The sequence below is a fragment of the Sarcophilus harrisii genome, chromosome 1 (genome assembly GCF_902635505.1).
Source record: "Sarcophilus harrisii chromosome 1, mSarHar1.11, whole genome shotgun sequence".
Taxonomy (NCBI): domain Eukaryota; kingdom Metazoa; phylum Chordata; class Mammalia; order Dasyuromorphia; family Dasyuridae; genus Sarcophilus; species Sarcophilus harrisii.
The window spans coordinates 79,013,546-79,035,425 of NC_045426.1; the positions used below are offsets into that span (position 1 = coordinate 79,013,546).

A 21,880-nucleotide genomic window follows, 5' to 3' on the forward strand; every position below is an offset into this window, starting at 1 on the left:
CAGGCGTCTGAGGCTGCCCTCCCCCCGGGGTGCCGGGGTCTCCGGAGGCTTGGAGTCTTTCCCCTCCCCTGAACTTGCCTCAGGTTTGTTCCCCCTCCTGGGCAGGCTCCGGCTCCAGGCCGGGAGAGCAAGGTGAGGGGGGAAAATAGCTCGTTTCCTCCCAAGGCTGCCGGGCATCTCCCACCAGCTCCAAAGTACTCCCCGAATCCTGGGCGACTCTCGGGGACCTCGCTATGTCCCGACCCCTTGCTCAGGAAAACATGGAGACCTAACTCCCTCGGCCCACGGGCAAAGGTGGGTGTGGGTATAAAGGTAAATCAGGGAGGGGTGGTTTCTGGTCTGGCTTCACAGAAATTATCTTAACATCTAAGGAGCAAAAAAGGCTTTTCCCGGCCAGAAGGCTTGGGTCTGAGTGGGGCTGCTACCTGGGACGGCTGAACCTCCTGGGAACGAGCTTCCGGAAGCAAGCTTTTGGGAAGAGGCTCCCGCAGGGAGGGGATGGCGGAGGCATCCCCCTTCCCCGGGCCCAGCCTGTCTTGGCAGGTGCTAATGCTCTCCGGCTGATGCACATTCAAAGGCCATTTCCTTTAGGGCCGAGATAAGGGCAGAAGACAGCCTTCTGGGAGTATGGATTCCCTTCAAAGTGGGGAGGACGCCCTAGGGCTTCTGTCTGCAGATGACCAGTAGGGGCCCAGGAGCGAGGGAGAGAATCTCCTTTTCTAGACCCTGGGGAAATATACACTCCCGGTATAGACCCACCGCAGACCATATGGCTAAAATTATCATCTGAAAAAAAAAATCTCTCGATCTCTATTAACACATTTACAGTTAGGTTTTACAAAAGCTAGAAGGGGGAAGGGGAAATGTGGCCTATATTTTCAATCAATGTACTATTTTAACCCTTAAGGCAGGTGTGTTCTGCTGTACTGCAGTCTTCCTGGAACTTCAGGACCCAAGCAGGACTGGAGTGTCTGCTGCCTTCCTTTTTCTTTTGATCAATTCTCCCTCCTCCCCCCAGGGTTTTTATTTCTTCCCACAAACCCATGGGGAAATCTATTAGAACTTTTAACCTAGCTCAAAACCTGACTCAGAAGTCAGAGTCAAAAACATCAGCTAATAGGGACTTCAATCCCTTCATCTTGCACAGGAGGAAACTCGGGGTCAGTGAAAATGTGACCAGTCATCCCTAGTTAGTGGGCAGCAGCCGTTGCAAAGCTAAGGATATTTAAAGCATGATGATTGCTTTAATCATTAGAATTTAGGTGCATGGTGTGGGGATCCTTCCAAGTCAGAGGTGGGAGACTTTCATGACAGATCCAGTTCAGAGTTAGGCAATTTTGTGGGGGGGAGGGGAGGGAATTGTTAAGAAAAGAACAGTGGAAAGATGTGAGATCTGAGAATTGAGGACTGTCAGCTCTTTGTCCTCTCAGTCAGGAAATGACAGATTACTGGCTCACTTCAGAGACTGGCAAACTTTTGGGGAAAAGAGGGAAAAGCACTTCTAGTCGGAGGAGAAATAGATGAGTTCTAGAAGAGGACCACAAGGCTGGCACAAGGGCTTGCTATAGTAATGAGGAAGGACTTAAATTATCTAGACATCTGCTGGAACTCACTCTGCCAAAAAGTCGAATCACCAATAATTTCTTGACTTGTATTTATGATCATTTAATCCCTCAGTATGTAGAGGGCTGAACAAAGGAAACTATTCTGGAACTGATACCAAAAAGGAGGAATCGATTCCTGTGAGCCATGTGGGGGAATTGACTACTCCATCTTAGGATTTTTGACAAAGGAAATACTAGGCAAAATCTAGTCTAGGCAAGATCCTAGAACTTTGAGAAGAAAGTGCACATGACCTAATATGTCCTCTATATTTTAGTTAGGCAAATTCAAAGGATTCAGAGAAAGAACAGGCAAGATTCCATCAATTAAAGTTCTACAGGGAAAGTCAGTTCAGAAAGAATGGGATGCTGAAGACAGAGAAATAATTCTGATATGGAGGAAAAGGAGTAACAACGGAGATGTGGCTGCTCAGAGAGCCATAATATATCAAGGAAAATAAATATTAAAGTATGGGACAATCCGGGAAGCTTAGAGTCAGGAGGGTTAAAGCTCAGGATGAGTTGAGATTGAAAAGGAATGCTAAAGACAATTTAAAGGGGAGGGAGTTTGGAAAAGCTATCCTGGGGAAAAGAAGAACTTTGGCCAGAGTAGATGGCATAGCAGGCAACAGAAATTATACCAGACTTGTTAATTTGCTTGTTTTCTATGACTAAGAACTGGAAAGGACTAAACAAAGTGAGTAAGAAGTTAATATTAAGTAAAAAGAGAGCAAGAAAGCAGTGCCTATCTGTCTTTAATAAGCTTTTTACTAGGCCCATCTAATATTATAGTTAGCATTCATGTAAAGTATTTTAGAAAATTAGCACTTTTATCCTCACAAGTACGCAGGAGACAGTTACCCTATTTTAATAGATGAGGAGACTGAGGCAGATTAAATCTGTCTCAACCTACTTTGTGTCTGACACTAGATTTGAATTTGGGTCTTTCTCACTGCAGAGCTTTGTCCCCTATATCTCACTAGCTACAGAAGTGAAAGATGCAATTAATGAGATACAGTCGGTGACTTGGAAAGCTCTTGGGAAAACAGGAGAGTTAGGGTTAGATTGGAAAAGGGTGGATGTTTTTTTGATTTTCAAAAAAAGAGGATCCTGCAAACCTCTAAGTAACTAAGTGATTCCTAGGAAAGTTCTACAATGTCTTCTAGATATTTAGGAAAAGAAGCTGTGATCGCAAAAAAACCCCAAACCCACACATGGCTTCACCTAGAGAAGGCTACTCTCAAATGTGGTCCCAAAGAAGTGTTGGGAAACACAGCCCCTTCTCTGAAGAGTTCAGGAAATATGGGTTACCTCCCCCCCCCCTTCTTTTCAATTGTTTATTGCTAAGGGATGGCTGACTTGCTAGAAAGGGAAAGTAAAAGAATGGCTTTGGAAAGGAAGATGAAGAAAAATATCCATTAAAAAAAAATTATGTCCTTGTGTCTAATGGTAACTTCCTTTCTCCCCCCCGCCCCCCACCCGATAGTGTTAGTCTGATGGACCAGGATTTAAGATATTAGTGAGGCATTTGATAAAGACTCACATGCTATTTCTGGGGAAAAGGTAGAAAAACGTGGGCCAGGTGAGCATATGTATGATCAGATATATTTGCAAACTGTTTGAATAGCGATTTCCAGGGGAAAGCCCCAAAGTATTTGTGGTTGGCCCCACGCTGTTTAATGATTTTATTTCCTAATGTCTTGCGTAAAGACATAGCCAGCATGTTTAGCCAATCAAAGCTAGAAAGGTTGAGTCAGAATCAGGTTCCCAAAAGATCTTGCTAGGGTAGAACTTTGAGGAGAATCAAGTAAGATACAATGCATGTAAAGCTGAACCCAGAGCTATTAAAGTCAGTCTCTAGAGTCTATTTGATATTTCATCTGAAAAAGACCCAGGATTGTGAGTGGACTACAGACTACATGGTGCCTTATCGAGGGTCGTTGGACCCCGCTCTGACCAGAACATATCAGGAAGTGTTGTTCAGTTTTAAGTGTCATGCTTTAAAAAGCAAGAGCGATAAACTTGAGATCTCACAGGAGAGTTGGAGCCTGTACATTTTTTCATGTCACAATCAATGGAAAGAATTAGGGATATTTAAAATCCTGGTAGTTATGTTCAAGTACCTGAAGGTCTGTCAACTAGTCTTATTTTTCTTGACCAGAGGGCAGACTCGAGTGGGATTGCAGAGAGGAAATTTAGACTAGGTGAAGAAAAAAAAACAAAAACAAAAACAAAAAAACTGTCCTAACAGTTATCCAAGGGAAGTAGGAAAAGACTTAAGTTTCCTTTATGGGACGTCTGGAAATAAAAAACTGGAAAAACCTATTTTGGAGGCATGTTTTAAGAGGAGTTCGTGTTTATTTACCTGTTGGGCTAGGATTCTGAGGCCCCTGTTCCAACTCTTGAGAGTGTCTTCCTGGGTATCCCTACCAGAGAACTAAATTATGGTCCCATTCTCTTTTCCCTCTACTGAGCCTTTGTGTTCCCCCCTTAATTTAAGTCCAGATTAGGTAGGGGCCTATTGGATCTACTGGATTTCAGTTTTTGGGCTCCAATTCTGGCCTTTCAGCTTCCTACTTGGTGGGACTTTAGGGATGAAGTCACTGGGCCTCAGCGGCCTCCTTTTACCAATGAGGGGGTGGACGGAACAACTGTGAAGGACTGTTCCCATTCTAGACTGGCGGCCTATACACCACAACCCAAAGGCCACTTCTTGGACGACAATGGCGGGATGGGATTTCAGGAAAAGAAGCAGGGCTAGGTTGGGTGCTGGAATATATTTACCTGTAACAAATACTCCATACAGAAAGCATACATACAAAACCGTGTACAAATGAGGTGAGGAACATCATGTCATACACACAGCTGCCCCCCACCTCCCACAACCCCACACAAAAGCTCAAGGACATGTCTAATGGCTCAGGTGACTGTGTCAGAGGCCAAAGGCCTCTCAGCCCCACAGGCATGAAGCCCACTTGGGGAGGCTGAAGTACTTTCAAACTCTAGGGCCCTGATTTGTCCCCATTCCCAGAAACCCACAGGGCAAATTACCTTTGTATATAAATCTAGAGACCATATAAAAAATAAAGGCATCTCTCCCATCCAATCCCCACCCTCCCCCCACCCCCTTCACTCCCCAGGCATGGCACTGGGGACAAATTTCAGTTTCAGAAACTTACTGAGTCCTGGACAAGGCTGGGCCAGGGAAGGACATGGCGGTGGGGAGAGAGGAAGACAATTATTCAAATAGCCCAGTATCCAGAGAACTCTGTGCTCAGTGACCAGCAATCCATGGCCACCAATACAAAAATACTGCGGCTCTTCTTGAGTCACGTCGCTCGGCACATGAAAAAAGGCTACAGGTGTAACAGGCAAGTCCCTGAAGTCAGTTCTGGAAAATCATCCCCAACCTGTCACGGCCTGAGCTTTGTCAGCTGGGCGTATACCAGTTCCAGTGCGGTGACGTCAAAGGCACTAACAATTCTAATGGCCAAAGTTTTGGGGAAGCCCCTAGCAAGCTGGGGTTTTGGTGAGGATCCACCAGCAACACAGGTGGCCTCATTTACACCCCCAATGGGTTGATCACTCCAAATAACCAACCACCCCAAAAGCATATATCAAGCATCTACCATGTGACCAGCACTATGCTAGGTGCTAGGAACTTTGTGTTAATCCAATTTCTGTGAATTATATCCTATCTTAAATGCACCAGGGAAGCTTGCTAATAAGAGGAATTCTCTCTAAAGTGAACAGCCATGCTCTAATTTATTCATTGTCAAACTGGCTTTTCATATTTTGCTTAAAGCGGGAGAGATGTCATCCAGCTTTGCCTCAAGGTGTGGGGGGAGCAGAATCTCCAGAAGGGCAAGTCTTTGTCCCCACCTTCCTACTTTCATTCTCTCTGAGTTTCAGTGCCTTAGGAGAGCATTGCATATGCATGGTCAAAAAAGATTTAGCTCAACTCTGAGCTCTTAGGCTCTAGCTTTGGGCAGAAGGAAGGAACTGTCTCCTTGCCCATTATTCTGTATGACAGAAACAACTGATCACAGGGACTCTAGTCTGGCTAAAGGATCTTAGCTAGTAGTTAGGCTGGAGCTAATGGCACTAGTAACTTCTTACTGGTAACTGCAGAGAACGGAATCAAATGCCCAATTCACTGTGAAGAACATTTTCCACTGCCCCCCCCCCCATCCCAACCCCCCAAACCTTGAGGTGTATAATACAAAAAGGGAAAGATAATGCAATTGCACCCCTAGGGCAGCCATGCTGGAATCTCTGAAGAGCTTAGGTCCAGATGGAGCTTTGGGGGTATTTGTTGCTACTCTGTATTCTTCCTCCCCGACCACAGGAAGGGCTTTGGGATTTTAAAACTCTAGCTCAGGCAAGGATGCACCTGAGTAATGGTTCCTATCTGACTTAGAGAAGGCTGAATCTAAGATATTTCCAGAAAGATTAGGTAGTTCAATGGATTATGATTCTCCTCTCTCCTCCCTTCAGAGCTGACTCCTCTTCTGAACTCTAGGCACCATTACCAATTTTCCCTGTGGAGATGGAAATTCTGGGTTAGTGCCAGAGGTACCACTGCAACTGCTGAGTGGCGTAACTCCCAGGAGACAGGAAGTTAGTGGGGATGCATAGATAAAATAGTGCTGAAATGTGCAGCCCACACCAAGGTAGAGTTTTCAATTTAAATCTAGATTTCATATTTATCTACCTTCTATGTGAAAATTACCTGAGAACCACCACAGGGACTGAGATGAATAGGCAGAGAAGCTTTCCATCTTGGGGAAAGAAGAAGCTCATGGTTAAACAGGAAGTGCTTGTGATTGTAGTTATCAAGGAGAGGCCCCAGGATAAGGAAGGGAGGAAGGTCTATGAGAGGAGGCAAAGAATGGGGAGAAGGAGTTAGCACATACCATGAGTTCTCAGTAATCCTGCCCCTCCAAACAGGGGAGTCAAAATGAAAAACATCCACACTGCTACCTTGGCTTAGCTTTTGAGATTCAGCCCTGGCATGATGACCCCTTCTCCTCCCCAAGAAGAATGAACCTTTATCTCGGGCCGGTTTCACTTTGGCCTGTCCGAGAGCCCAGGATCTACTGGATTCATTGGATTGTGGCGGGAGGCCGTGTGGTGAAGCAGAAATGACGCTGCATCTGGAGCCTGTGGTCCTTAGTCTCTGGCTACTCACTGAGTAGGTAACTTTGGATAAGCCATTTAACTTCTGTGGTCTTCAAGTGCCTCATTTTACTGAGGAAGAGACTGACCAAATGACCCTGAAGGCCCTGTCTAGCTCTAAATCCACGATTCTATGTCCAAGAATGCTACTTCAAGTGGTGAAGGTCTGGGCTGGGGATTGGGTGCTAGCCTGGGCTAAGGCCATCCAGGCAGATACAGAGCAACGAGGCACAGTGGTAGAAACCGTGAGCCTCCTTCACAGCTACCTGATACGCACAAAGGTTACAGATGGCACACAGGAACATCTGCACATGTAAAAGGGAGGGGGAGGCCAGGGCAAAGAGAACAAAAGCAGGAGAATGAGACAGTCAAGGAAGAGTATGGTGAGATGGGGGGGGTGGGGGGGTGAGAGAAGACACATGGAAAAAAGCACAAGGGAGTCGCAAGGAGTTGCTGGACTGAACTTTCCTGGGAAAGCATCGGAGAAGACTGCTATGTACTAAGAGCTTTACCCTAGAATGAAAAGAGAGCTGTGACTGTCCGTTTGCAAAATCTCGGGAAGCTTTATCTAAAAATGAGTAAAAAATATAACCCAAGTATAAATTAAGGAATAGGCTATTACTCCAGGAGAACAGCAAGTCCTACCCCGCTGGGAAGGCTGGCTTCCCAAGCAGGCATCAGTATGGCATATGGATTAAAAAAATAGGTGTATTTATAAGAGCATATTTACACTACATGTACATTATATTATATACCTCATGCAAAGGTAAAGCCTCCCAGTTAACTGAAGGTGATCTGGTCTTCTACTTCCTTCTATTTCTTTGTCCCTTACAGAATACTAACCACCGATCCTATGGGACTGCCACCATCTCACCCCCAGTCCTAGTAAGGAACAAGCAGAACAAGTCAGCCCGAGGAGCTCCTTGCACTGAAATCCAGCACTTCCTTGGGGTCCTCCTATCCCTCCCACGCCTTCGCCTGCCCACTCCAGGAAGCAGCAGGGCCTCTAGGGAACTGTCGTGCCAGAGAAGGGAGTGGAGACGGAACCACCACCAAACCAGCTCCCTCCTGGCCCCACCCTGACCAAGCCCCTATTCTCCAGGAATAGGTATCTCCTAGGCATAAATAAATGGGGCCGGGATATTCTCAGGGAACAGAGATAACAGCATTCTCCCCTCTTTGGCACATGAGATCTTATTAGTGCTACGGACTGATGGGGCAGAAGTCAGTGAAAATTCCCCAGTGCCATACTCCAGATAGCCCTGGGCAACCATTTAAAATGGGAAATGCCTACACCTAAAATGTACTTCTCTTGGCACATACAATCTCCCCATTTAGACTAGAAATGTGTCTGACAACAAGAGGTTTAAATTATTCACATTGTGATAAACTTCATTTTTCAAAAAAAGGTCTCTGAGAGTTACAACAGGAACATCATGTGCAAAACGGTAAACTGTCCAGGGGAACCGAAGAGAGCCACTTCTTCACAAAGTCGGCTCCTTTCCCCATCCTTCTGCCATTCCTTGGTTGACACACTTCCACCCAGGAACCTTCTGGGTAGAGGGTGGGAGCAAGGAACATGGACAGTTTGGACAACTGCAAAGCTCTCCCATATTCCTGGCCCCTAATCCTGGCACGAATTCATTTCTTCACAGTAGAAGGGTCCTAGCTCATCCATGCTATCTAATGACACCCTCCTGGTTCCCACCAATAGTGAAGGAAACAAAGGGTTCAACATGACGGCTGGTCCCCTAGAACCTTTTCTGAGGGTTGGGACGACAGCTACAGGGGAGGGAGAGCCAGAAGGAGGGGAAGGCCCCTTTTAGGCATGAGAGCTGTTTCTTCTCCCCTCCTCCAGGCTTTTTCCTCATGACGAGTCCTGGTCCATGCTGCAGCCAAGGGCCTCAATGTCATTACTGATATCAGAGATCATGCGGTCCCATTCATCCCCTTCGGACGGTGCAGACTGGTCATCCGAGCTGCCTGCGGCTCCATTCCCATTGGTGGTCGAATTGGACGTGGTGCTCATTGCCCGCCGGTACCTTCCAAAGCTGTCCGTGATGATTCCCCGGCCATCCTTGACTCCGATTGTCTCCAAAAAGTTCTCAAAATGTTGGTTGTCTTTTTCTGGGATGAAAGGCCTCAGACCTGGCATAGAATGGACAGAATGAAGTGGGGGGAAATGGGAAGGACAAGTAACACTCACTAGTGCTTCAGAACTTCTACCCCTGAGCCACCGTCCTGTCTCTAGCACTGTAGGGGACAGGTGCACCTAGGGAGGGACAGGACAGAATGTGAACATCCCAAGAGGAATGGAAAACAGAAGTAAGTCCATGGCAAGAGGAACCAGGATTTCAAAGGATTTAGAATAGGATGGGTTACTTAGTCCCACTGTTTTATAGATGATAAAACTGAGGCCCAAGAGGGAGGGTCAGGCCCAAAGTCGAGCCCCGCAGGCACAAGGCACAAGTTAAGCTCCCTTAATTTAGCAATACTGGAGGGTATCTGGCAGTCACAGTTTCCCTCCCAAGAACTCAGTAGCCCTTGCTCCTGGCTATATGACCCATCATGCTCCACAAAGAGCTTTCCTCAGACAAATCTGGTGAGGGAGGTGGTTACCTTCATCAGCTCAAACAAGACAAATGAGGCTCAGAGAAAGGCAGGGCCTTGTGCCTAATCCCAGAGTTGGCATCTGAACATGGGTCTCCAGGCTCCTGGTCCAAGAGTTTCCAGGACACTGCGCCCTTCCTCTGGGTTAGCGTACTTGTCTACGGAAGTAAGGACCCTTGGGCAGAGGACCCAGGGTCTGTAGCCCAAACCCTTCTGTGATTGAAATATCACACCTGGCTACGGATACGGGACTCTACTCTGGGTTTCTTTAAGAGGTATCTTACAGACTGGGCAAAATATTACTAATAATTCTCAATGTCTTGATAAAGCTGATTTTCATTTTACAGACTGGGAAAGAGAGGGGTCATTCTGGCCTCAGGGGTTAACTCTAAACCCTTCCACCATCCTAGGGCAGCTCTGTATTTCCTCCACTCTGCCCTTTGCCAGACTAGCCTAGATTGTGGTGGTTTCTATAAAAGATGCTAAACACCAGGTGGAGAAAGAAAGGCCGAGAGGAAGGGAGCTGGCTGCTTTGGGGGCCACAGAGTCTCTTACCACAAGCTACCAATCACCATCTGTTAAAGTAGCATCTAGCAAGAGGTTAAGTTTATACAAAACGAGTTAGAGCTTCATTGCCACATCTTGGTGAAACATCCTAGCTCTGTTACCACCTACAAGCCCAGCCTCAACCTGAGCTTGGGATATGCTGCTAAAAAAAAAAGTCAGGGAGGGAACTGCTCCCACCCATGACTGTAAGACATCTACTCCCCCTCCCCCCATTTCATGATTCATTGAACAAAAAAATAGATATGCAGAAACAATCATCCCTTTTCCATGATCTGTTACTGTATTAATACTGGCGAAAAGTTCCATTAATTTGCAAGAAAGCATGAAATCTGCAAAGGTGAGGTTCTGGCCTGATTAGATATTTTACTTTTAGCTCAAGTTGCATTTTCACAGAATTTCTACTGTATTATGGGAACAAGAGCTCCCTCTAATGGTTAAAACAGTTCATTACTAAGCTAAGGAGAGTCTAATTTAGAGTATAGATACCATTGAAATGATTACAGGTACATCTTACTTTAAACAGTAGATGATTCTGGAGTAGCGGAGTGAAAATCAAAATTTGAAAAATAACTCAGATTTAAATGTACCAGGTAAGATTGCTCAAAGTAGGAAAACTTAATAAACTGATTGTTGAATATCTGAAAAAATTGCAAAGCCTTTTCAGCCCCACTTATGTGTTAGGTCAAGGTGCCCCTTAATCTTATCCAGGTGACTCAGTTTTTTCATTCCAGGTCCCTGTGAGACTTTCTTCATTACTAATTCACTTCTAAGAGCTGACTTCCCTGGTAGGATCTATTTTTTCACTTTCCATAGAAATTAGGTTTAGGTGTATCTCTGGTCTTCCTGGACACTCCTAGGAATTTAACTCAAGAAATATTTATTATGCCTATTATGTGTTCAGCCATGTTAAGTGTTTAGAAAGTGTTAAATATTTGGGAGGAAGAAAGGTGGGCTCAAGAAGCTCAGAATCTTAAGTGACTAATAACAGGCAATAGAACATTTGAAATAGAAAACAATATAAAAATATATAATCAAGATGATACAGATACAAATGGCAAGAGATTTCCAAGAAATTAGTACTTTACATGGGCTAGAGTAGTTGGAGGAGGTTTCTTGAAGGAGGGGGTGCCTTGATCTTTATAAAAGTCAAAAGGTTTCACAGTATGGAGATCTAATCCTATTGGTACATATGACTGGAAATGCCTTGAATGTCTGGTAGAGGCTATGGTCTGGGTAGCATAGGGTGGCACACAATACAGAGCTAGATATTGCTGATATTATATGATCAACAAGGCTCTGATTAGGTGCCAGATTAACCTGGTCCTGAAGACTTCTGGTCACTCATGTAGCCTGGTGTTCAGAGTTCTTTCCCCTCTTCTTTGCTACCCCAAGACCCTTTTTCCCTGAGCTGAAGTTAACGATCAGTGCTGCCTCCCTCTGCAGAGGCTGAGACCCCAGAGAGGTACTGAGGTCTCCAGGCAGACCTATCAGCAGTAACAGTTTCATGCTCTGTGGAGGTGTGGCGAGGGGCTTTTCACAGGCAATGACAGACAAAATCTCTCCAAGAGTAGGTGGCCTATTTTGTGAGACCCAGTGATCACCAATGGCTAACTTCTGGTGATGGACCTTGCTGAGCTTAGCAAAGCAGGTTCTTGGGCCTAAATATGTAATCAATTGCTGACTCCCTTTGCAAAATTGTTCTACTTTAAACCCATTTCATAAGTTAGGAAAGTGAGAGATTAAGTAGAAGGTTCCTGAGATAATCAGTGGTAGAACTGGGACTCAAGCCTGAGGGTCCTAATATGGAGCTTTACTTTTTATTTCCACTACAAGACGATAATTTCTTAATGCTAAAAAATATCAACAAGTAACAGGACTAGTTTGATTGCTACTTAATTCCATGATGGTAAGCATGTCTGCTTGCAGCCAAGCAATGCCCTGATATTCCATGAGGAAAGACAACCTGAAAGTTCCAAGATGCAGATTCCAAATCTAACTCAGAAGATGAGTTCCATGAACTTTGGCAAGGCATTAAGTTCTAAGAGCTTCAGTTTCCTCATCTATAAAGTGGGATTATTAAATGTGTTTCCCAAGTATCTCCTAGAGGGGTTGTACAGATGAATGAAATATGTAGAAAAGGTAATAATATTATTTAAATGGAAAGCATCTTTTACTTTTTAAAAATGGGCAGCTAAATTTGGGAGGAAGATACATTGGAAAGCTCATAGAGGACTTGTTTCTACCTATTCTAAGATAGCTTGCCTCACAAATGAGGTTTAAAATATTTCCCAGGTTTGGAACTCTTGCCCTATAGAAATGATTCCATCCCATCAACCAAGACTGGCTGGGCAAGTGAGACACATGGAGAGACATCTATTGGCTCAGGATCACAATCTTTCTGCCTGCCCTCTCCTTTTCCGCCCCACCCCTCCCCAGGAACTTCCTCTTCCCAACCTCTGAAGACCCTTTCATGAATTACTGAGGCTGAAAAATTTATCACTTGATGGTCAAACTTCTTGACTCTTTGAAAAGAGTTAGGCAGGACCATGGGACAACAGACACAGACACAGACACAGACATACACACTCTATTGTTACCATCTATATAAAAAACCTTTCCAACTCACCTAGCAACAGGAACTTCCTGCTATCTCCATAAAGTTGCCGTAGGTTGATGCAAAACTCATGAATAGAGGCCCCATTTCGGTACTCATGCAGCAGCATGGCAAACTGCTGAATCTCCTGGGACGACAGCTTGGTTCTCAGCTGCCAAGAGAACATAACCAAAGACCAGTGCCATTAGTCACCACTAGAGAGAAGCAACACTATGATTACCCAATTAAATGCCTATGGAGTATCTTGTCAACACCATGGCAATTAGGGCTAAGTCAGGAAGTCTGGAGATAGAGGAAGATGACCTTTTTACCAAAAAAAATTATGTAGAAGAGAAAAAGAAGGTCCTAAACACTTTTTATTTCTGAGGAAGTACTAAACCTCAGAATATATCAGAAATGACTCCAATTTCCCTCTCCCTTTTTCCTCACCTTATAACTGAACTACTTGGAAATTGCACCCAAAGAAAAAGCACAAGAAAATCTGTGTCACTGTCAGACCAGGACAAAATATGGGGACAAGGAGGCAAAGTTTCCCAGCCTTGGCCCCAGTGCTAATTTCTTTTTTCTTTGATTCATGTAAACTGAAAGTTGACTTGAGATGGTGCCCATCTCTCTAGTCCCTCAATGCTTCCCTGGCTAAGCAAGTAGAATGCTTAGGGAAAGGGCCTCGCTTCACAGGGGAATTGGAGGAGAACGCCAAAGGTTTTCCATTGGAGTAAATCATATTGTAGAAGGTGCTAGAACTTTTATCAGTAATGTGAGAATGACCAGTGAATTTCATTGGAAAAATGGCGAGAACACACAAGTCAGATGAAATGAATTTGGGGGCTAACAGAAAACTGGTTCATTAAATCATGGCAGCATAGCTATAGATCAGAAGGGGAAGGCCTCCATTTTACAGATAAGGAAGCTGAGATCTAGAGAGGATGCTGCCCAAGGTCACATAGGAAAAAAGAAGAGAAATTACCCAACATAATATTTCTGTATTCACTGTTTTGTGCTCTTAGTCTTACATCAAAACAAACATAGTTTTACATTCTTAGCTTCTGTTTTGATGTCTGCACTACATGTCTCTAGAAGAAGAAATCTTTCAAAGTCAGCTTTTCTTACAGACTACAGAAAGAATAGAGAAAAGGTTAGTGAGGTGGGGGGCATCCACCAAGCCCGGAGATGTCAGCCTGTTTTATCCTCAGGCAAAAGTTCATCTTTACCACAAGGCCTCAGACTTCTGTGGTCAAGTATGGACTGATGGATTTGCTAGACCAGATTTACAAATATTGAAATTGCCAAAGTGCAACCAGTTCCAACAATTCCTCTCCACTCCCCAAGCCAAAACTTACTATTTTTCATTAGTCTGGCAGTAAAATGAATGAAATGAGAAATTTGGGTAATAACTTGGTACTCACCCTAACTCATCAGTAACTATTTTTACCCCTGCATTAAATAGGGACAAGGATTCTGTTTCAGTTGTGATAAGGCAATGAAATTCAGAAAAAGCCTTCTTTTATGTAGTGTTCTTTCTAGCTAATTTATGCTATTTTCATTAACTCTGTTTCCCTATCCTTCAAATTATCTCTCTTCTTTTTTATCTTTGACTCCCTGAACCTAGCTGTGAATGGTCTGTTCCTCCAGAAGGCAATGATCTATTGCCCAACTAAGCCAATCAGCCACAACGTTCTTCTGTGAGGAACCCCTGTGTCTTGGCAGACAAGGCCGATGAGGGTCGGGCTATGTTTCACCTTTAAACACCTCCAACATTTGTTTGCTTTGCATCTTTTGCCTGAACCCCAGCATGACCAAGCATTAACAAGGCTGCCCTGGTCCTGGGGGGAGGGAGATTCAGAGGAGAGGCGTACCGTCATCATGTAATCCTGCAGCAGTTCGGAGGCTGTGGTGCTCAGCTCGCTCTCGCTGACCGTCTTGATGTGAGGAGATGGCTGTGTGAAGGAAGAGGATGAGGTGCCCCCTGTATTCAAAACCAAGCTGAAACGGCAACAACATATACATGTGATCAAAGTCTGGCATTTAATGAGCTGATTAAACTCAACAAATATCTAGGGTCCTTTGGAAGGCATCATGCATGTCAGATAGAAACAAGGAAAAACTTTCTGCCCACAGGTGCCTCTTTAGAGCCAGATGAGGAAAGAGAAGCTGTGCCTGTCTGTGTAGGAGCACAGAGAGGAGCAAGCCGCTCTCTGGCCAGGCAGAGACACAAACATTCACAGCCAGCTTGGAAGATGGCCTATGTCAGTACCCTCAGGCCAGGCAAGAGCAGGCTGTCCAGCATGGCTAAAACCTGAGAGGTGTGAAGGAGAATAAAGTGAAAGTAAGACAGGAATGGTCCTTAAACTCCAAGAAAAGACTCTCTTAACTGGGGGCATTGTGGAACATTCAATGTTCGGGCTTGTGGATTAAGAACACTACTTTGGAAGCCAAGGCACTTGGCTCGGCATCCACACCTCCACGCTCTGAACATGAGCTATCAAGTTGTTCGGGACACATGGTGGGCTCGGGAGGGCACATCCGCATTGGTTCATGCAGCAGGAAGGGCCCACAGCCAGCTGCCATGCCACAAACCAGGCACGCTGGCTATCTGTGTCAGGCCAGAGGGCACTTGGCAGAGGGTAAAATTGCTCCTTTGGATTCCAAATGGGTTTGGATGACTTTATAGACCAGAGACTTATGCAGCTTTGTGATATGTCTAACTTTTAGGATGGTAACAGTCATGATCACAACAGTCTTACGACTGCTGTCTTCAGTTAGAACCATTCTTGGCTGAAAGGACCCAGAGTGCTGGCCCAGGATGGCAATTCCTCGGTATCTCTGAGAAGAGGGCATGAACGTGAGAGGGGAGGCAGGTTGGGGAGAAGGTGACTGCTCTTGAAGACAGTTAAGAATATATATCCTTAGGGCAGCAGATAAATGATGTCATCTTTAGGCATGAGAGATGGCACATGATGTAGGCTGTTAAATTCTGGCCTAAGTTTGTTCAACCAACAATGTATCAGGAGAACGCTTGGAAAAGGAGCAAAGGAGAGCATCCTCACTGCCAGATGGCCCTGGCCTGGCATTGTTTCCAAGGGTCAGTTCAGCCCCAACTACAGAATTTGGGGTACAGTATCTACTCACAAAGGACTTGCTTCACTTTCGTAGGCCTCTTTCATGTCCACTTTTGTAGAAGAGTCATCTGCAAGGAAGATGGAATAAACTTTTAAAGCTGGGTCCGAGAACCTACTTCTCAAGCTGTCAGTAAGTCCTGGATGGATCTTGGAGTACTTACTTAGCTTTATGCTAAGGAGATGTCTTTCTTTGGGGTGCTTGCCCCAACCCCTTCTCTCCCTCCAAATATTACCTTGAATATACTGAACTGTGGAAATGGTGCCCTATCCAACAGACTATAAGCCGTAAGCCCTTTGGTGGAAGGGGCTGCTTCATTTTTGGCTTTGTTGCTCCTGGGTCTAGACCAGTGCCTTGTATGTAGCTAACAAACTTCAACTGACATGATCACAACAAATACTTATTGAGTGTCTATTACATACAAGTCACTCTACCACGCTCTGTGGAGGGTACAACGTTGTGTAGGGAAGGACCTAAGTCTGACCACATCACTGCCTTACTCAATAAACTCTAGGATCAAATATAAATTCTCCTTTATGGTGTCCAAGATATTTCACAACCTGGCCCAGGCCCACAATTTCTGCCTCAATCATTTATTTATTCATTTTTGACTATTCTTGTTTACATTTTAAGGTCCAAACTTGCCTTTCCTCCAGCCCCTCCCCCACCCATTGAGAATACAAGCAATATATCAATTATACATGTGAAGTCATACAAAAGAGTTTCCATATTAGCCATGTTGCAAAAAAAAAAAAAAAAAAAAAAAAAAAAAGGCAAGAAAAACAAAGTTTAACAAGTATGCTTCAATCTGCACTCAGAGTTCATCAGTTCGCTCTATGGAGATGGACTACATTTTTCATCATGGGTCCTTTGGACTTGTCTTGGATCACTGTATTGATAAGAATAACTAAACTATTCACAGTTGATCATGGTTATAATTCTGCTGTTTATACTGTGTACAATGATCTTCTGGTTCTGCTTACTTCACTTCTCAGGTTTTTCTGAGAACATTTCCCTCATTTCTTCTTTTTTTTTTTCTGAGGCAACTGAGGTTAAGTGACTTGTCCAGAGTCACATAGCTAGGAAGTATTTAGTGTCTAAGGCCGGACACAAAAGGTCAGGTCCTTATGACTTCAAGGGGCAGCACTCTATCCACTGCACCATCTAACTACCCCTCCCTCATCGTTTCTTATAGCAATATAGTATTCCATCACAATTATATATTCCAACTTATTTAGCCATTCCCCAATTTGATAGGCATCTCTCCTCAGGCTCCAATTCTTTGTCACCATAAAAGGAGCAGCTATAAATATTTTTGCACATATAGGTCTTTTCCCTTTTTCTTTTGTCTCTTTGGGGTACTGACTTACCAATAGAAGTATTACTAGGCCAAAGCATATGCAGAGTTTTATAGCTCCAAATTGCTCCCCAGAATGGTTAGACCCAGTTCACAACTGTTCCTCATAAGTGACACTTTATTTCCTACCATCCATACCTAGAGTATGCTTCTTACTTCTTACTTCTACCTCTTAGAATCTCTATTTTCCCATAAGAGTTAGCCGCCTTCTACAAGAAATCTTTGTTCAGTCCCCCACAGCTCCCAGTACTTTCCCTTTCAAAAATCACCTTCCACAACTGAGTGGTTGCCCATCAATTGGAGAATGGCTGAATAAATTATGGTATATGAATGCTATGGAATACTATTGTTCTGTAAGAAATGACCAGCAGGATGAATACAGAGAGGCCTGGAGAGACCTACATGAACTGACACTAAGTGAAATGAGCAGAACCAGGAGGTCATTGTACAGGGCATCAATAAGATTATACGATGATCAATTCTGATGGACGTGACTCTCTTCAACAATAAGGATTCAAACCAGTTCCACTTGTTTAGTGATAAAGAGAACCATCTATACCCAGAGAGAGAACCATGGGGACAGAGTGTGGAACACAACATAGCATTCTCACTCTTTCTGTTGTCATTTACTTGCACTTTGTGTTCTCAGTTTTTTCTTTTCCTTCCTTCTTGATCTGATTTTTTTTGTGCAACAAGATAACTGTATAAATATGCACACACATGTTGGTTCTAACATGTATTTCCACATATTTAACATGTATTGTCAGCTAGGGGAGGGAATAGGGGGAAGGTGAGAAAAATTTGTAACAAAAGGTTTTTCAAGGGTCAATGTTGGAAAAATTACTCATGCATCTGTTTTGTAAATAAAAAGCTTTAATAAAAAAAATTAAGCATACTGAGAAGTTCAAGTTTTAAAAGTAAATGATTCATTTGTAGCCTTTGATCTTTGTTCATTAAGTTGCATGAACTTGAGCTAAGTAAGAGGGGAAAATATGTTAGTAAAGACTGATGAATTTAAAAAAATCACTTTCCGTTTATTTCAAGTATATTTTTATGTGAACCTGCTATCCCACCAGACAAAATATAAGGTGGGAGGACTACTTCACTTTTATATTTGTATCATCAGTATAAGTCCAATGCTTGGCACATAGGAGACTCTTAACAAATGCTTAGTGATAATTGAGCTAGGACTCACATTCATCCACAAAGGAATATAGCTTAATATTAAGTTGCACATGACAAAGCTTAAGTGCTGGTTAGAGAAATTCAGAGGAATTTTAGATAATAAAATGCAGGTCAAGCTTTAAGGAGGAGCTATCTCTTGATTGGGTCCTCTGAGGAAGTGTCAGAGAAGTCCAATAAAGACATCAATGTACAGTGTGGGCAAGAAAAACAGCATGAATAATGTATGTGAGAACATGAAGGGAAAAGCTAAGGTAAAGTTACAAAAGAATTTGGACAAAGGAAAGAAGCTCACTAAGAATACTTATTAGGAATTTCATCATTTAAAGAACAAACAAAAACTAAATCACAATCTAAAATTTTTAAGTAGTAAGTTCTCTTGATAAGTTAGTTATCATTTTATAGGAGAAAAGTAAAATTAAAACAACCTTCCGGGTTTTTTTGCTTTTGTTTGCTTGTTTTTTGTTTTTGCTGAGGCAATTGGGGTTAAGTGACTTGTCCAGGGTCACACAGCTAGGATGTATTAAGTGTCTGAGAGCAGATTTGAACTCAGGTCCTCCTGATTTCAGGGCTGGTGCTCTATCCATTGCACCACTTAGTTGCCCCCAATTTTTTATAATCCTGGAATTTGCAGAAGAAAATAGGTCAGAAATCTTGGGCTTCATAGAAGAAATTTCAAAAGGGCTTACTTCTTGATTTTAGCTAACTCAAAATAGAAGATATATCTTGAGTTTGCAATAACTTCATATTTCCCACTCCAGATGAGACTCCTGCAAGTAATTAATCCAATAGACTAGATAAGATCCAGAAATAAATGAATTCAATACCATAGTATCTGATAAACTCAAGAAAACTAATTACTGTGGTACTATTTAACTGATAGGAAAAATGAAAGTCAGCATGGTGGAAAGTAAGTTTAGTTCAGTATCTTCAATCATATGTCACAATAAACTCTAAATGATTAAGTTATTTGATTATAAAACATCACATCATTTAAAAAAAAAAAATTGGAGGGAGAGAGGGAAGAGAGAAACTTCATAACCAAACCAGGCAACACAAAAAATAAGACATTCAACTTTTAATGTACACATTAAAGAAAAATCTTTTGTACAAACAAAATCAATACAACCAGAATAAACAAAGTGAAAAGTTAAAATTGAATAGGAAAAAAGTCTTTGTATTAAAGATCTTGGAAAAAAGTCTACTATTCAACCTATATAAGTAGTTCACTTAAAGACTGAGCTATTCCCCAACAGTGTCAAAGGATGTGAGATTTTCAAAAGAATTGTAAACTATTCGTGACCATATTGAAAAAAGTTTCTAATCACTAATAATAAGAGAAATATAAGTTAAAAGAACTCTAGAGATTTCACCTCAAAACAAGTTGGCAAAGATGATTCCTGACAGAGTCGAGAATTAATCCAACCATTCTGGAAAACAATTTAGTATGATGCAGGAAAATTCACATCTTTTAATCTAATCATCTCCCCTCCTTAGTGGCATCTGAATTGAGTTCAAGGATAAATACGTCACATGTATAATGAAATATTCCACCCGGAACTTTTTGTGATAGCAAACAAGTAGAAACAAAATGAATGTCCATCAACTGAGCTGAAGCTGTATTTTGTTTTTATTACTCAGTTCTATACTTGACAAACCTCTACTGGCAAGAGTTAAGAGTATGAGGCAGATAATGAATACTTTGAGAAAGATAGGTCTAGAACAGGGGTCGGTCCTCAAACTTTTTAAATAGGGAACCAGTTCACTGTCCCTCAGACTGTTGGAGGGCCGGACTATAGTAAAAACAAAAACTTTTGTTTTGTGGGCCTTTAAATAAAGAAACTTTATAACCCTGGGTGAGGGGGATAAACGTCCTCAGCTGCTGCATCTGGCCCGTGGGCCGTAGTTTGAGGACCCCTGGTCTAGAAGATAACATTTACAGAAAATTTATCTGAAATGTTTTTGGCATATAAATAAACTTATTTCCCTTTCTAAAAACCCTGTGATGTGGGGGTATTTGTAGGAAAATTGTGAATATGTTCTAATAAGAAAACAATATAGATATAAATAGACTGAGAGAAATAGATATAGCTAATACAAAGATAGATGGATAGACATAGAGACAGAGAAAAATCTAGATGGTTTCCTTATTAGAATGTAAGAGTAGGGATTGTCTCAATCTTTGTATGCAAATATAAATCCCAGCTCCTAGAACAGCGTTTCGCACACAAATTTTTAGTTTAAAAAAATGCTAGTTGCTCACTGATTTTTCAAAGCTTTATTTTTGCCTTTTTGTTTTTATACCATGGTCTTTTCCTCTTAGCTATTCCCACCTCTAAGCCCAAATGAACTCTTTCTTGTAACAAATAAAATTAATGATGTATTTTAAACAACCTTAGCAATGTCTGATAATCTTTAAATAGCTGATAAATGAGCAGACCTGAGCTTCTGTGATGTCTAACTTGGTTTTTTAATACTCTGTAAAGCTGTGCCTCTGTCTATAAGCACGTGAACTTATATTTTTATAGAGCTTGGATAAGAACTTCAAATTCGGGAGTTGCTGTCTCTGGGATTTGTTTTTAAAAACACATAAAAAATCCTGCCAAGATTTAAAGAACAAATTAAGGTTGGCAAAAGACTACTTGTTATAGTCTTTGCTTCTCAATGACAAAGTGCGGTAGGTGTTATTTTTATCCCTTTTTTACCTGATGAAGGAAACTGATGATGAGAGAGATTAAGTGATTTGCCCAATCACACACAGTTTGTAATTGTCTGAGGCAGGATCTGAACTCAGTTTACCCCAATTCCAAATTCACCTAAGCTCACATGAATGATGGAAAAAAAACACCTTAGTTTCTGAATGCCCCAAAGAGAAAGCACTGTCCCCGATTAACAATTTTAATAATTTCATTTCAGTGATTTGTCCAGTAGGTTATAGAAGTTTTCAAAAGAAGAATTACAAGCCATCTATGACTGTATGGAAAAATGACCTAAGTCACTAATAAGGAAGAAATGCCAATTAAAACAACTTTGAGATTTCATCTCACTGTCATCAAACTGGCAAAAGTGACTATCCAACTACTTGGGAAAATAATGGTAATTAAGTGGCACAGTGGATAGAGCAAAGCCTGGAGTCAGGAAGATCTGAATTCAAATCCAGTCTCAGACACTTTCTGTGGGACCCTGGGCCAGTCACGTCTCAGTCCCTTATTGACTCCCCAGGATTTTAAGTGAATATAAAGTGAAATCATAATTGCAAAGTGCTTTGCAAACTTTAAGGTGCTATGTAAAAGTGAGCTTTTATGGTCTGAATATCATTCCTGGGATAAATTAGGTTCTTTCTGCAGTTTATAAAGAATACCTATAGCCCCCTTTATCTCCACTTCTCTCCTAGCTTCCCATCCTCACCCCTCCCTTAAACAGGAAAACAGATACCCTGTAATCTTTTTGTCCCTGGTAGGCAAATTCCCCTTGCCTCTGGAAGTAACAATCAAAGCAATACTACCATTGCTGCTGGTACAGAGGTGATTAATCAACTATCTCCTGGCCTTCTTTACAAAACCTGTGTCTTTCCAGGTAAGACTAATTATTAGTTCCTGCTGTTAGAATATAAACTCTCCAAGAAGAACCCTGTAACTTCTGTATCTGTACTGC

The 21,880-nt window shown here is 42.5% G+C and overlaps 1 protein-coding gene across 2 annotated transcripts in view; it reads right to left on the reverse strand.

Moving 5' to 3' along the window:
• Positions 1-4,361: 4,361 nt before the first annotated feature.
• Positions 4,362-21,880, reverse strand: part of CCM2 (CCM2 scaffold protein) — a 116,018-nt gene continuing 98,499 nt past the window's right edge. For both annotated transcript variants that reach the window (XM_003762557.3, XM_012543752.3), the window contains exons 7-10: positions 15,700-15,757; positions 14,427-14,553; positions 12,583-12,721; positions 4,362-8,927 (exon numbers count right to left, since the gene is read on the reverse strand). In XM_003762557.3, coding sequence (XP_003762605.1) covers positions 8,647-8,927; positions 12,583-12,721; positions 14,427-14,553; positions 15,700-15,757 — 605 coding nt within the window. In that variant the 3' untranslated portion in view covers positions 4,362-8,646. The remainder of the gene's footprint in view (positions 8,928-12,582; positions 12,722-14,426; positions 14,554-15,699; positions 15,758-21,880) is intronic.